At 40.1% G+C, this 14445-nt stretch overlaps 2 protein-coding genes across 2 annotated transcripts in view; both read left to right on the forward strand.

The window, feature by feature from the left end:
- The window catches only part of TBPL2 (TATA-box binding protein like 2), a 41135-nt gene extending 40711 nt beyond the window's left edge, over positions 1-424 (forward strand). The window contains exon 8 of the mRNA XM_068992279.1: positions 348-424. Coding sequence (XP_068848380.1) covers positions 348-424 — 77 coding nt within the window. The remainder of the gene's footprint in view (positions 1-347) is intronic.
- Positions 425-2643: 2219 nt separating this feature from the next.
- The window catches only part of ATG14 (autophagy related 14), a 35032-nt gene continuing 23230 nt past the window's right edge, over positions 2644-14445 (forward strand). The window contains exon 1 of the mRNA XM_068966200.1: positions 2644-2864. Coding sequence (XP_068822301.1) covers positions 2644-2864 — 221 coding nt within the window. The remainder of the gene's footprint in view (positions 2865-14445) is intronic.

Raw genomic sequence — 14445 nt, forward strand, 5'->3', positions numbered from 1 at the left:
GCAACTGAACTGAAGTGCCCACAGCTGCTGATGAAGGTCATGTTCTGTGGTCATGTCCATGGCACACCAAGAGATAACATTCCATATTTCATACTGTGCCCTAGGAGGCTAAAGATATACTGATGTGCCCACATTATAGAAATACTAGAAAACTCTGCTCTAGGGTATGTTTTTGTGGGAGTATGACTGTGGTCACCAAATTCTTTTGTCTTTACCAGGAATAAAGTACTTTTCAGGTACACCTAAAGTATTAAAGGTAACTGAAAGTGACAATGAAATTTTAGTCTTAAGAAAATTTTAGCATTGCTTTTATATTAAAGATTATGTAAACTTGGATTTCTTTATAGGTGCCAAAAAACGTTCTGACATCTATGAAGCATTTGAAAACATCTATCCTATTCTAAAGGGTTTTAAAAAAGCCTGAACGTATCATTCAACATCTCACAGTATGTTGGTTTGAATACACACATAAGCCCAGCAACAGAAACAGCTAGACTGTAGATGTCCCATGCACATTTTGACTTTAATTATTAAAGTGTGATTCTGTATGAGTAACCATGCCTAAGAAATGATGCTTTTTTTTGAAATGACTATTGTATGTTATTTTTAAAATGGAAAAAGTAACCTGATTTCAGAATTTGAAGAGTTAAGGCCTTGCTAGAATGATATTCTAACATCATTAAAATTTAATGCTTTGTTCTTGTTAAAGACGTAGTACATGAACATGTGTTCTCTAAAAATGCATAACAATATATAGAAACTTAAAATATCTGTATAAAACAGGATAGAAATTGTCTATTGTCTTTTTTTTTTTTTGCCTTTTAAAATATTGAGTAGATGATCCTGGCCAGTAGGTACAGGCCTGGGACGGATCCTGTCAGAATACAAATGAAACATTAAAGTCTGAAAACTTTAAGAAAAATAATTACATATCGTTTTGTTTGAAATGATCAGAGAAAAGTATTTCTCTCCCTAAAAATAAATCTTAAACTTTCAGGAACCATTCAGGTTTAGTATAAAGTCTATTTTGAAAACAGTTTAGGGATTTTGTGCTTTTTTTTGTACCTTCATAACCCTATGTAATTGTATTAAAATAGATCAAATAAGACTTAAGAGGCTGGAGCAAAGAGCTCAGCTTCAAAACCCAATTAGCTTGTGGGAATCATGGGCATTTGATGAAGTGGAGATTAACAGGGAGGGGGATGGGCTAATAAGAGTCTTGGACCTTGTTCCCCTGTGGGCGGGGATTGTCTTTCACTGAAATGAGGACAGGGAGGCCTGGCCTGCAGTCCATGGGGTCTCAAAGAGTCGGACACGACTGGTCGAGTGAACAACAAAATGAGGAAACGTTTGTGGGGAGGGAGAGTTCAGTTTTGTTTCTGAATTGCTTCAGACCAATTCTGTACAGTGAATTGGTCACCGTACATTACTTTAAGCCTAGTGTAGGCAGTTATGAATTTGAGGGTATGGAGGGAATGATGCTGAAGCTGAAACTCGAGTACTTTGGCCACCTCATGCAAAGAGTTGACTCATTGGAAAAGACTCTGATGCTGGGAGAGATTGGGGGTAGGAGGAGAAGGGGATGACAGAAGATGAGATGGCTGGATGGCATCACTGACTCGATGGACGTGAGTCTGAGTGAACTCCAGGAGTTGGTGATGGACAGGGAGGCCTGGCGTGCTGCGACACACGGGGTCGCAAAGAGTCAGACACGACTGAGCGACTGAACTGAACTGAACTTGGGAGAGAAGCCCTAGTTGAAGGGAGAAATTAAGGCAGTCATTAATTTATACCCTGCCAAAATAATCCTGTTGAGTCACTGGTCTGGATCATTTGACCTATGAGCCCAGTTTTTTTCTTATGTAGTTTACAGGCATATTCAAACACCAATTACTCGGATATAATCCTCTGGCGCACCTTATTTATCCTCACAGAAAGAAATTTGGAGTAATCAAGCCATGTTAAAAGACTACCTAGTTGAAATTCTTGGAATATGGCCGAGAATAGAAGCAGAATGCTGGACATTAAAATTTATTTTTCATAAAGATCCAACTGTGATTTACACGTTCAGTACAGTTGTTTCCACTGGTTAGTTATTATTGGCAAAGTACTATCAGATTACTATTAAACGGATTGACTTGTTAATCCTCACGACGTTGGGTGGGCACTGAAATTTTCTCCACGTGAACACGGGAGAGGTGAGGAATTTGCCCCGAAATCACATGAGCCATAATTCCCCCTCGCTCCAAGACCCACTTCCCTCATCCAACTCTGCGGTGGTTTTAGTCAAATTTAGTAAGTATCCACAGCTAATGACAGAAATTCCCTTATGCGTTCGCAATCTGTCTTCCCCAAATCCTGGGGGCACTGTATTACTATCTCTTGCACAAGTTTGTGGCGTTAGTTTGTAGCCTGGACGTGAAGGAGCCGCTGACGACACTCTGTTGCGCCGCCTCCCCCCTCCTCTAACCTAATTCGTACCCAGCGGCAGCTGACGGGTAGGCGAGGTCCGGCTAGGTGATCGCGGGATTCCCGCCGAGCTCCTGGAGCCTCCCTAGGCCCCTCCCAGACCCCTCCTCCTCACCCAAGATGCACCTGGTTGAAAACAAAATCCCACGTGACTGCCTCTGCTCTCATGCTATCATGGCGTCTCCCAGTGGGAAGGGAGCCCAGGCGCAGGAGGCTCCTGGCTGCGGGCCCCAGCCGCTCGCCCGGGACCTGGTAGACTCTGTGGACGACGCGGAGGGGCTGTACGTGGCGGTCGAGCGCTGCCCGCTCTGCAACACCACCCGCCGGCGGCTGACCTGCGCCAAGTGCGTCCAGAGCGGCGATTTCGTCTACTTCGACGGCCGCGACCGCGAAAGGTACGGCAGCCGCCCCTGCGCTATTGTCTTCTCTGGGTGTCTCCACTGGCTCGGAGGCTGGAGCCTGGAGCCGAGTCTGGGCCTCGGAGCCCAGCGAAAAGAGGAGGAGGTAGCGAAGGTAGCTCCTTTGCGCCGGTGCTTTGCTCCCAGGGGATGGGGATGGAGGCCCGAAGAGGAGAGGTCGCAGTTTCCTCCTAACCCACTCGAGTGGAGTCTGACCTCACGGTGCTTCTGGTACTAGGTGGTGCCTGTGGAGAGGTCTTCTATTATTGCCATAGAGTTGGATTCTCTGTACTTTGTTACTCGCTCAAGCAAAAGCTTGGTTTAATCTTTATTTTCAAAAGAACATTCATTTTCTAGAGAAGAGGCCAGAAGAGAATCAAATAACTGGTTAAGAGGGATTCGGGCCCTGATAGTTTGTGTCACAGATTGATCTTGTTATCAGACATACTTACTCTAATGTATAAACTAGTCTAGCTAGTTTCTCCTCTTTACAAAGATTGTTTTGAATGTTAAGGAGTTTGAGGATGTGTTTCCTCTGTTTTACAAATGCAGAGTGGGAGGTGCAAGCCCTTAGAGAATTGAATTTAAGAACACGTTTTGGCCTCGTTTTGAAATTTAAACAGAGGCCTACAAGTCCTGGGCTTTCCAGGTGGCTCAGTGGTAAAGAATACAACTAACAATCCAGGAGCCCCGGGTTCTGTCCCTGGGTGAGGAAGATGCCCTGGAGAAGGAAATGGCAACTCACTCCAGTATTCTTGCCTGGGAAATCCATGGACAGAGGAGCCTGGCGGGGTACAGTCCATGGGGTCACAAAAGAGTCGGACAGACTTAGTGACTAAAACAAGTCCTTGGTTAAATGATTGTAAAATTAGTGTGGTTAGCTGCAAGTTTTCTCAGTCCCAATTTTTGTTTCGATAACTTAGTGACAGTAAGCCAGCTAATTTTTTTTAGTGCAAAAGTTCAGATAATACCTTAACAACAATCCAATAAGTATATTATCCCTAATTTACTGCTAAGGGAGCTGCACAGTTTCTTGCCCTGGGTCACACAAATAATAAGGGTAGGGACCAGAATTAAATTCCAGGCCGCCTGAACCCATATGCCATGCACTGAACCACTGGATTATATAACATCTGTATTTGAAAGTGTTTTTGAGTTTCTGATAGTCTTCTGATCATGAATGGAGTTCATTACTTTCTATTTTGAGAAGATTTGTATGATATAATCTTTTAATTCGTCATTGTTTTCTCATTGATGTAGTTGATGAATTTAGAAACTGCTGATATAATAAGTAATAGCTTTAAGAATTAAAACAGTTTTATTATAAAAATACTAGGTATGAGATGGAAATGTCTTTCAAGGATCAGTTCTAGATCCTCTTCTCTATATACTTTTTCCTAGATCTATTCCTATAATTTAAATATCATCTATAGGTTGAAGACTGCCAGACTTGTTTCTCCAACCTAGGCCTTTGTTAAATTGAGAAAACAGCTGCCTGCTCTAGTTGTATTTAAATTTGTAGTGAGAATCTCCATCTTCATATGGCAAACTGAATTCATGATTATCCATAATAAATCTATTTTTCTCATGCTCATCCCAACCCAGTAAATGATGACCTAATTCTTTGAAACAGGCAAAAAAAGTCTTCCAGTCTTCCTTGACTCCTCTCTTAATGCCACCATATTTTATCCCATCAACAAATCCCATCTGCCATTCAAAACCTATCCTAATCCCAGCCCTTTCACTACCTCCCCTTCTGGTCCACCGGAGGATTATTGCCTGTTGAGTCTCTGCTTCTGCCTTTTCTCCTTCATAGTGTAATTTCTCATATTGCAGACAAATTAATTCCATTCTTCCATTCCTCTGTTCACATCTTCCAGGGGTGTCCTGTTTTACCCAAAGTTTAAAAAAAAAAAAAAGCCAAAGTGTTTATCCGAAGTTCTATATTGTTTGTTCTCCAGTTCTGTTGTTTTCTCTTAGTAAAAGTAAAGTAGCTCTTTGCAACCCGGTGGACTGTAGCCTACCAGGCTCCTCCCTCAGTGGGACTCTCCAGGCAAGAATACTGGATTGGGTTGCCATTTCCTTCTCTTACCTGCTCTGCAAAACATCATGGCCTCCTTGCCAGGACTCAGGCATACTGAGAACACTCCTGCCTCAGTCTTATTCAGACTGCCAGGAACTCCTTTCTTCTAGGCTTCTAGGCTACTTTCTTTGAATCCGTAGGCCTCTGTTCCTTACAGAGAAACTCTGACCATTCATTCAATTAAAATAGTAACTTTCTTCCCCACACAATGTGATACCTTGTTTTCCATAGTACCTGTCACCATCTTATGGTTTACATATTAATTTGTAACTGCCTCTCACTCCAGTGATGTTAGCTCTGTGAAAACTTTAAGACAGTTTTGTACTCTGCTATATCCTCATAGTAGAAGCTTAATAAAGATTCGTTGAATGACTGGATCAATCTACCCTTCCTTCCCAAACTTAATCTGATCCTGCACCACTTCATCATTATACATCGTGACCCGTTTGTTACTTAAACCAGAAACCTGGACGTTGTCCTAGCTTTTTCCTTTTTTTCTTATTCCATGTATCCAAATCATTGACAGGTATAGTTTGATCTGCTTCAGAGTAGATCTTGAACCTGTCTACTTCTAGTCCAGACCGCTATCATTTCTTTCCTGGCCACTAGTTTTGTTTTCTTTCTTTTACAGGTACAGCTCCCTAGCCACCCTCTGGCCTTCACACAACAGCCACAGTAGAGATGTAAATCAGATAACTCACTGTTTTGCTTAAACCCTTCAGTGTTTTTTCACTTTATAGAAAATAAAATTCAAACTTTTTACTGTGCTCATTAAGCCTTATCTGGCTACTGCCTACCTTGTAATTTTGGCTGTAAGGTTGAGTTTAAAATGTGATCTTTGGATTCAAGCTGTATTGAATTGAATCCAGGCTCCACCAGTTGTTATGTGATTTTGAAGTTTCATAGGTTTCTGGTAGTAATTACATAAGAGCATGAACTGAATTACTTAACACGATGTCTAGCATGTATTAAGCACTCAAAAAAAGTAAACTCTCACCACATTCCCTCATGTTCACAGCTCAGTAATTGGGCTTTCTCTCACATCCTCAAACACATGGAACTCTTCTACCCATGGGCCTTTTTCCTTACTATTCCCTCTACCTGGAACACTGTTCCTCCTGATGAGCATTTTGCCTTTCATGTCTCAACTTAAATGTCACTTCCTCAGCGAGACTTTGCCTGACCTTCACTCAGGTAGGTCCCCACTTTATCTCTCCCCCCATTTCTGTTACAGTACTCAATTCTTTCATGGTATTGAGCATGGTAAGTGGTGTCACTTATCTGCGGAAGGTAACTGCATCCAGAATGTATCAGTAGTTCCACACAGGAGTGAATTCTGCTTTTGTTCAGTCCCATCCTGATGGTTAGTGCAGCGCTGGGGAGGAACATAATAAGCAAATTGTTGAAGGGAATGGTAAAGGCAAGACCATTTTAGAAACTGAAATACAGATTATTTTCAGGAGAGGGATGTGTTACAGTGGATTTCTTTTTATGACGAAGCAGAAAAGTGAAAAATAAATACCAGGATCATTCAGAATTTAGAAATGAAAAAGTTAAGGTTTAGGGATAACAGACAGCTTCACTTCTCTTTCAATCATCCCCTTTTCTGAAGTGTGTATTTCTAAAGAGGAGTTTGCTTGTTTTCCTTCATTCCCTAACCAGTGTCCAGCATGTAGTAGGATACAAGAATCTCTTGAGACCCAGGACCCTGTCCTGATGGCCAGATCAGTTGGACTGAGCTCATTGGGTACAGTTATTGGCGTGAAGTATTCCAGTAGATAAGAGAAAGGCAGGTTTCTGCTCTCGAGGATTTACACTGACTACTAATAAGCCTTAAATATCTTGAGCTAAAGGTTGATTGTGAGATATTCTCTGGTCTTCAGTACTTATGAAAAATTTTGTAATCTGTGCTTTACTTTCACACCCTTTTTCCTCTCTTACTTTATGAGAAAACTCACTGACTGTGGGAAACCACTTGGAAATAAAATATGGAAGCTTCAGCATGATTTAAATACCTTTGTTTAACCCCTGGTTCTTTTCAGTAAGTCAACCAAAATAGCTGTGCCTGCAAGGATCTTGAATGTGATGTACATATCAAAGTTCCTATAAATGTAGGTTTTTTTCAGGTTTCATTAATAGACTAGCTGAATATATAGGTTCTAATGGTTTAGCAGTTCAAGGAAAATTCAATATTAAAGAATAAATGTGTCTCCTAATAACTCTTTTGACTTCTAAGAAGGGAACATGCATCTTTATGTAGTTTTATGGACAGTATGAGTTTGGCAGTTAGATTGATTGAAAAATACTTGAACTTGCCACTTTGGGTTTTTATTTTTGGTTATTATTCAGTGGGACAGTTCCTTATAGCCTTGGTACCCTCATCAACACTATCCTTTCCTCATCTCCCACCTCAGCCCAGTCCTGAGACAGTACCCACATCTCTGCTTTTGTGTCTATCTTTTCACTTGTTTGCTTCCTTAAGAGATGAAGAGGAATGATTTTAAGCAGTACTCTCAATACCATCTCCTTTGAATCTTGTACCAGAGAACATTTTAAAAGTGCAGGTCTTTTAACAGGAATGTAGTTTTCTGGATTAAACATTTATCTGATACTAGAAATAACACTGTTACCCAATAAATAACTGACAAGTTGAAATAATCTTTCCACTCAAAACTGGAAAGAATTGCTTACCAGTTCATGATAGGGTGTAAGAATGAGACAGGGGGGATAATCTGAGGATACCCAGGAACATCTACGTGCTGGTTTAGAAACCAGTTATTTTAAAGTGTGGATCAAAAAGAAAGGCATTTTATGAGCAGATGGATATTGCTTTCATATGTACACAGCATCAGGAATGATACAGCGCTCCTTTCACTGATGAGTTTTAGGCAGAGTTTTAGGCATTGAGGACTACATTTTTACCACAAAACAAATATGGGCACTGGACAAATTGAGAAGTGGGATAGAGAACAGCAAGAAATTTTAGACATTAGTGAAGATTTTGAGAGGAAGATGCATCCTAAAAGCTACTCTCGAGACATTTCTGTTCCCCTCCAGTATCTTTTTGGTTGTCAGTCCTTAGCTTATATAAAAGTTTGTTTTCATGAGGATTCGGTTCTGGACCCACATCTGTGTACCCCACTCAGCAGAATAAAAGCTCCATAGGTACCTGGACTCGCCATCTTGAGACAAGAGTTTAATCAACCTGCTGCTCTTTGGTTATCTCTTTCAGGAAGGGTCACAGCTCCCAACCCTTGTAGCTTATTAATTGTATTTCCAACAATACATGCGGATCTCCTAAGAAAGTATAATTCTTGTTTCAATCAGTATCACTGGCTACTCCTAACCATTATGTGTACCCTTCAGAATTTGTAAAAGGATTTCACAAGTATTGTCTCGTTTGTTCCCTGCTAACAAAACCATGAGTTATTAACCTGTTTTTAAGATGAGGACTCTCAGAGTAGTTGTGCCTTACTTACTGCTGGGCTATGCTCATTCTTACATTGACCTCCAGATCTGAAATACATACATACATACATATGTATATACTCAATTTAATACATTAGTAGGATTAAGTGCAAAATCGCTGATTGCGATGAAGAAAAGGGAAACTAGCCTGTATTGCCTGTTAAATGCCTGTACCTGATGCTTTCACATTTATCTTATTTAATCCCTATAATCAAGTAGGATAATCATTATTTTCATTTTACAAGTGAGGAAACTAAACAGTGCTCTGTTTGTACTTTCTACTAATGACTTAACCTTCATTGCTGCCAGTGGAGTATGTTTTTACTACAGTTAAGCCTTGAACAACAGGGGTTAATTCGCCTATAATTTATAGTCAGCCCTCTTTTTATCCGCGGTTGCTCTGCATCCACAGATTGAATCCACTTCAGACCGTGTGGTACTGTAGTATTTACAATTGATGAGACCCGCGTTGTTGAAGTTGTGTGTTTCCTCATACTTTACTCTAACATAAGGTAGAAGAACTATTCTGATAAGGACTATGTCTTTTCATATTGTATTTGTCCATAAACGTCATACCCTTGAATGCCTAAAAGAACTTGAGGGAGAAAAATGTGAATGCTAGTAATTTTTGCTGTGTTATTGATAGTATCCTAGTTGAAGAAATACTCAGTTCTTTAACCATTTCTGCTTGTATAATAGAGATTTCTATGCTCTTCTCCAAGAAAATTTGTGCTCTTTCTTGCCCAATAAGTCTTGCTGCCTTATTTCTAGAGCCAGAATCATCACCTCTTCACCAACCTGTGTCCAAATCAGAGCTGGGGGGAATTCCCCCCCACTAATTTGAAAGCTGTCAGTGCTTATTTTCTCCTTTCAGATTTAAGAAACCCAAGGAATATAAGGGTTGACTAATTCTTAAGGCCCTCAATTGCATATTTGAAAGTTTTGTGGGGTTCTGTTTACCTTTCTTAAAATATAGGAAGAGTGTTTCTTGGACTTTCTGTCGCCATAACCCTAGGCACAAAGTGAATGTAAAGCACTAGAATGAGGGAAAGGACTGGGCAGGCAGATGGAAGGTGAGTTCTTTTATGAAAGGCACCAAGTCAGTGCTCAGCAAGGTGTAGTCGGTGGTCTGACGGTGTTATTGATCATCTCGCACAGAATTAATAGGATTCCTGATAGGGTGCATGCCTGGGTGCTGCTTTTCTGGTCTCATGGGACAGACTTAGGTGACCAGTCCTGCTTGTGGCCAGATCCACTCAGTCACCCAGGACGATCTGTGGCCATGGCGCAGCGTGGAGCAATGGCGGATCTCACTTGTAACTGATCCTCATCACCCTGCTGTCCCCCGGAGGTGGTGAAGTTCTCTGGGGCAGGACAGGTTAACTTCCTAGCTTGTGAAACAGCAGAATCTCCTCTGCCTGTAATGCCTTCCTTCCTTTAGCAGGGCCACCTCTAACCCGTCCTCAAGTGGCAGCTCAGGCAAACGTGACTCCAGAACCTGAGTTGGGTTGTGCGCCGTCTCTTGGATTGATAGCCCCAGACTGTATGTGACCGCCTGCTCCTGGCTCTCACCAGTCTCTGTCACAGGGGCACCGTTTAAAGTCAACTTAAGGGAATCCTTTTTTAGGGGGGAGAAAAGCAAGTACAAGTCTGGAGGAATTTGGTAAATAACACAAAAGACATTTTTAAATTGGGAAAGAAAATATTAAAAAAGTGTTTAAAAGCCCTGATGCATGGTACAGGTTCACTGGCAGATCTCTTTCAGAAAACAATGCAAAACTATAGAGCCATTCAGTGACAAGAAAATGAATAAATGTATCTGCACAAAATTTTGGAATTTTTGTAGAGCAGAACCATAAGTAGTCACTAAGAAAGTTGAGAAAGAATTTTAAGATGTATGAAAGGAAAATAGCTAATTTTCCTAATAACCCTTTAAAAAAAACTATAGAAAAGTGAACAAAGGACATAGAATAACAAATGAAAAGTAGCCAATAAGAAATAATGAAGAAAGGCAAGTAAATGAATTGTAAACTGTCTTTGAAGGAAGGGAGTGGGAAGCCAGTCAGGTTAGTAAAGAATAAAATTGCAGCGCTGAGAGAATGAGAACAGGCTGATAGGGTTGGAAATATCATATGAAATGATTTCAGAAGAAATTTAGAGATAACTGCCAGAGGTTGGCATGAAAATATTTGACCTAGCAGTTTATTTATAAGAATTTCTTGTAGAGAAACCTAAAAGCTTAAAAAGATTTGTGCACCAGGATATTCATTCCTAACATTATTGATAGTGGTGAAAAGTTGGAAGCAATGGCAGTGTTCCTCAGTAGGAGTTTCTGTGAACAAGTTACATGATGTCCATTCAGTGAAATTCTATAATGAGACGTGGAAAAAGATATAGAACATTTTATGTAATAAACCCAGCTTGAAAGACAGTGTATAAAATAAAATATGCCTTTCCCCCTTTTCCTTTTTTCTTTTTTTTTCCTCCCCTAATCTATCTCCATGAGTCCAGAACTGGAAAATGCAGAGAATGGATGAGGTGCTGGTAAGCAGTTGGCTTGCTGACCGGGCACATTCCTTGATACCATCTGCTCTTTTGCTCTGTTCACACTACCTATTTTTTCATTTCCTTCGTGAAGAATGACATTGCTCATGAAGCGTTCGGTACAGGAGGAATTGCCATCTCCTGCTTGTGTTTTAAGTTTGTGTCTGTTTATTTTTGTGTTTTAAGTTTGGGTTTGTTTCTAACAACCCAGGAGAATTAACCAGCCTGATAACAAAGCTGGACAGTGTCATCATCCCAATTTGTGTCAGTGCAAAGTGGAATCTTTACAACAGATGCGAAAGGAGCACTTTTATAGCCTTTGAAAGCAGGATTTTCTCCTTCGTGTCAGCCCTTTGTTTACACAGGTTGATGAATCTTGTGAGTTTGTCATCTTTCAGGTTATCAAGAGCATGAATCACGCATTACCTCAGTAAGGGAGACGTAAATACCACATTTGTTTCTCATTTTCAATATAAGGAAATGGAAGCATATAACAAGTACCATGTCTAGCACACAGCCAGTTGCAGAAAATGAATGATTAGATTTCTTAACATTCTGTAAAATGCTCTGTAGTAAGTTGCAGGCACATAGTAAAAGCCTGATAAATTATTTGGTGAACCTGTGAATTTGTCCACATTCTACATTGGTTTCTGAGTTTTCTAATGGTTCCTGTAGTTACCACCTCACTGGCCTTTGCAGTACTACCCAGTAGAACTCTGTGCAATGATGCTCCATATCTGTGCATCCAGTAAAGTGGCCTCCAGCCATATGTAGCTGTTGAAATGTGAGAGTGTCACTGAGAAAGTGAATTTTTAATTTAATTAAGCCACTTAAGTATATAATTCTGTCACATATAATATTGTCTGATTTGCTTTCTTGTTTAATATATGTGGTACATTTTCAGTGACTATGAAATGGCAGAGTCATAATTGGGGCATTTTATCCCTTCCATTTAGAAGTAGATATCCAGGGATATTTCAGATGTGGGATTATAAAAATAGTGTGTTAGACTTCTGTGTCTGGATTATTTTAAGGAAGAGATTTTTAGGGCTGTTATGGTTCTGGTTTTATGTTATGATTCTGTTGAATTGTTTTAATTTAGACTGGAAAATCAGGAGATAGCCACAAGCCTAATTCTGGACTCCATACCATGTTACCATGGCAGGTAACATTACCTTTATTTCTTTGAAAGTAGTTAATAAGCCACTGTTAGCTCAATTCAGAATCATTGCATGAGATTCAGTTAAGTTCAGTTGCTCAGTCGTGTCCGACTCTTTGCAACCCCATGGACTGCAGCACGCCAGGCTTCCCTGTCCATCACCAGCTCCTGGAGATTGCTCAAACTGATGTCCATCAAGTCAGTAATGCCATCCAGCCATCTTATCCTCTGTTGTCCCCTTTTCCTCCTGGCTTCAGTCTTTCCCAGGATCAGGGTTTTTTCTAATGAGTCAGTTTTTTGTATCCCGTGGTCAAAGTATTAGAGCTTCAGCTTCAGAATCAGTTCTTCCAATAAATATTCAGGACTGATTTCCTTTAGAACTGATTTGATTTCCTTGCAGTCCTAGGGACTCTCAAGAGTCTTCCCCAACACCACAGGTCAAAAACATCAATTCTTTGGCACTCAGCTTTCTTTATGATCCAACTCTCACATCCATACATGACCACTGGAGAAACCATAGCTTTGACTAGATGGACCTTTGTCGGCATAGTAATGTCTCTGCTTTTTAATATGCTGTCCAGGTTGGTAATAGCTTTCCTTTCAAGGAGCAAGAGTCTTTTAATTTCATGACTGCAGCCACCGTCTGCAGTGATTTTGGAGCCCCCCAAAAATAGTCTGTCACTATTTCCATTATTTCCCCATCTATTTGCCATGAAGTGATGGGACTGGATGCCATGATCTTAGTTTTTTGAATGTTGAGTTTTAAGCCAACTTTTTCACTCTCCTCTTTCACTTTCATCTTTAATTCTTCTTCACTTTCTGCCATAAGGGTGGCGTCATCTGCATATCTGAGGTTATTGCTATTTCTCCCAGCAATCTTGATTCCAGCTTGTGCTTCATCCAGTCTGGCATTTCACATGATGTACTCTGCACATGAGTTAAATAAGCAGGGTGACAATATAGAGCTTTGATGTACTCCTTTCCCAATTTGAACTAGTCTGTTGCGTGATATTACTCATACATTTTTAAATTTTTTTATTTTAAGGAAGAGATTATTTTACTATTATTTTAAGGAAGAGATTTTTAGAGCCATTATGGTCACATTTTAGGTACTCAGTAGCCACATATGCCTGATGGCTGCTGTGTTGAACAGCACAGATCTAGAAGATTTGAATATCACTGCTTGCCACCTTCAGCTGGTTGATGCTTATAGAACTCTGTACCCAGGAACTATAAAATATACATTCTTTCAAGTTCACATGGAACTTTCACCAAGGTGAAGTGCATCATGTGCAAGGCCATAAGACAATCTCAAATTAAAAGATTGAAATCTCATGTATTCTGGGACCACATCAGAGTTAAAGTAGAAAAATAACAATAAGTTACCTAAAAAGCTGGTATATCTGGAAATTGAGTGATACACTTATAAATAAATTCCTGATCAGAGGGAATTTTATGGAAAATTAAAAATTTCAAACTAAAGAATAAAATACAGCATTTCAAAAATGTTAAGGGTTTAGCTTAAGCAATACTTTGGTGGAAATTTGTAACTTAATGAGAGGCTTAAATTTGACGATTGAAGTTTCTACCTTACACTCCAAAAAAACAAAAAAAGCAAACTAAATCCCTAATAAGGTAGCAGGAAGAAAATAAGGGTAGAATACTGACAAATATAAAAAATAATCTGTGATGTGATATTCTTTGCTTTTAACTGTGTTAATAATAGTGACTTGCTAGCCGTAATGACTAGCAATAAATTTAGTGAGAAAAAATAGGACATTACTTTGCCAACAAAGGTCTGTCTAGTCAAAGCTATGGTTTTTCCAGTAGTCATGTATGAATGTGAGAGTTGGACTATACAGAAAGCTGAGCACTGAAGAATTGATGCTTTTGAACTGTGGTGTTGGAGAAGACTCTTGAGAGTCCCTTGGACATCAAGGAGATCCAACCAGTCAACCCTAAAGGAAATCAGTCCTGAATATTCATTGGAAGGACTGATGCTGAAGCTGAATCTCCAATACTTTGGCCACCGATGCGAAAAACTGACTCATGTGAAAAGACCCTGATGCTGGGAAAGATTGAAGGTGGGAGGAGAAGGGGATGACAGAGGATAAGATGGTTGGGTGGCATCACGGACTCAGTGAACATGAATTTGAGTAAACTCTGGGAGTTAGTGATGGACAGGGAGGCCTGGCATGCTGTAGTCCATGGGGTCGCAGAGTCGGACATGACTGAGTGACTAAACTGAACTGAGGCACCAATTTATAGATGAGAGCAGGGTTCAGTTAAGTTTAATAATTAGTTATTTATAATGGAAGCCTCAG

The sequence above is a fragment of the Capricornis sumatraensis genome, chromosome 2, assembly GCF_032405125.1.
Source record: "Capricornis sumatraensis isolate serow.1 chromosome 2, serow.2, whole genome shotgun sequence".
Taxonomy (NCBI): domain Eukaryota; kingdom Metazoa; phylum Chordata; class Mammalia; order Artiodactyla; family Bovidae; genus Capricornis; species Capricornis sumatraensis.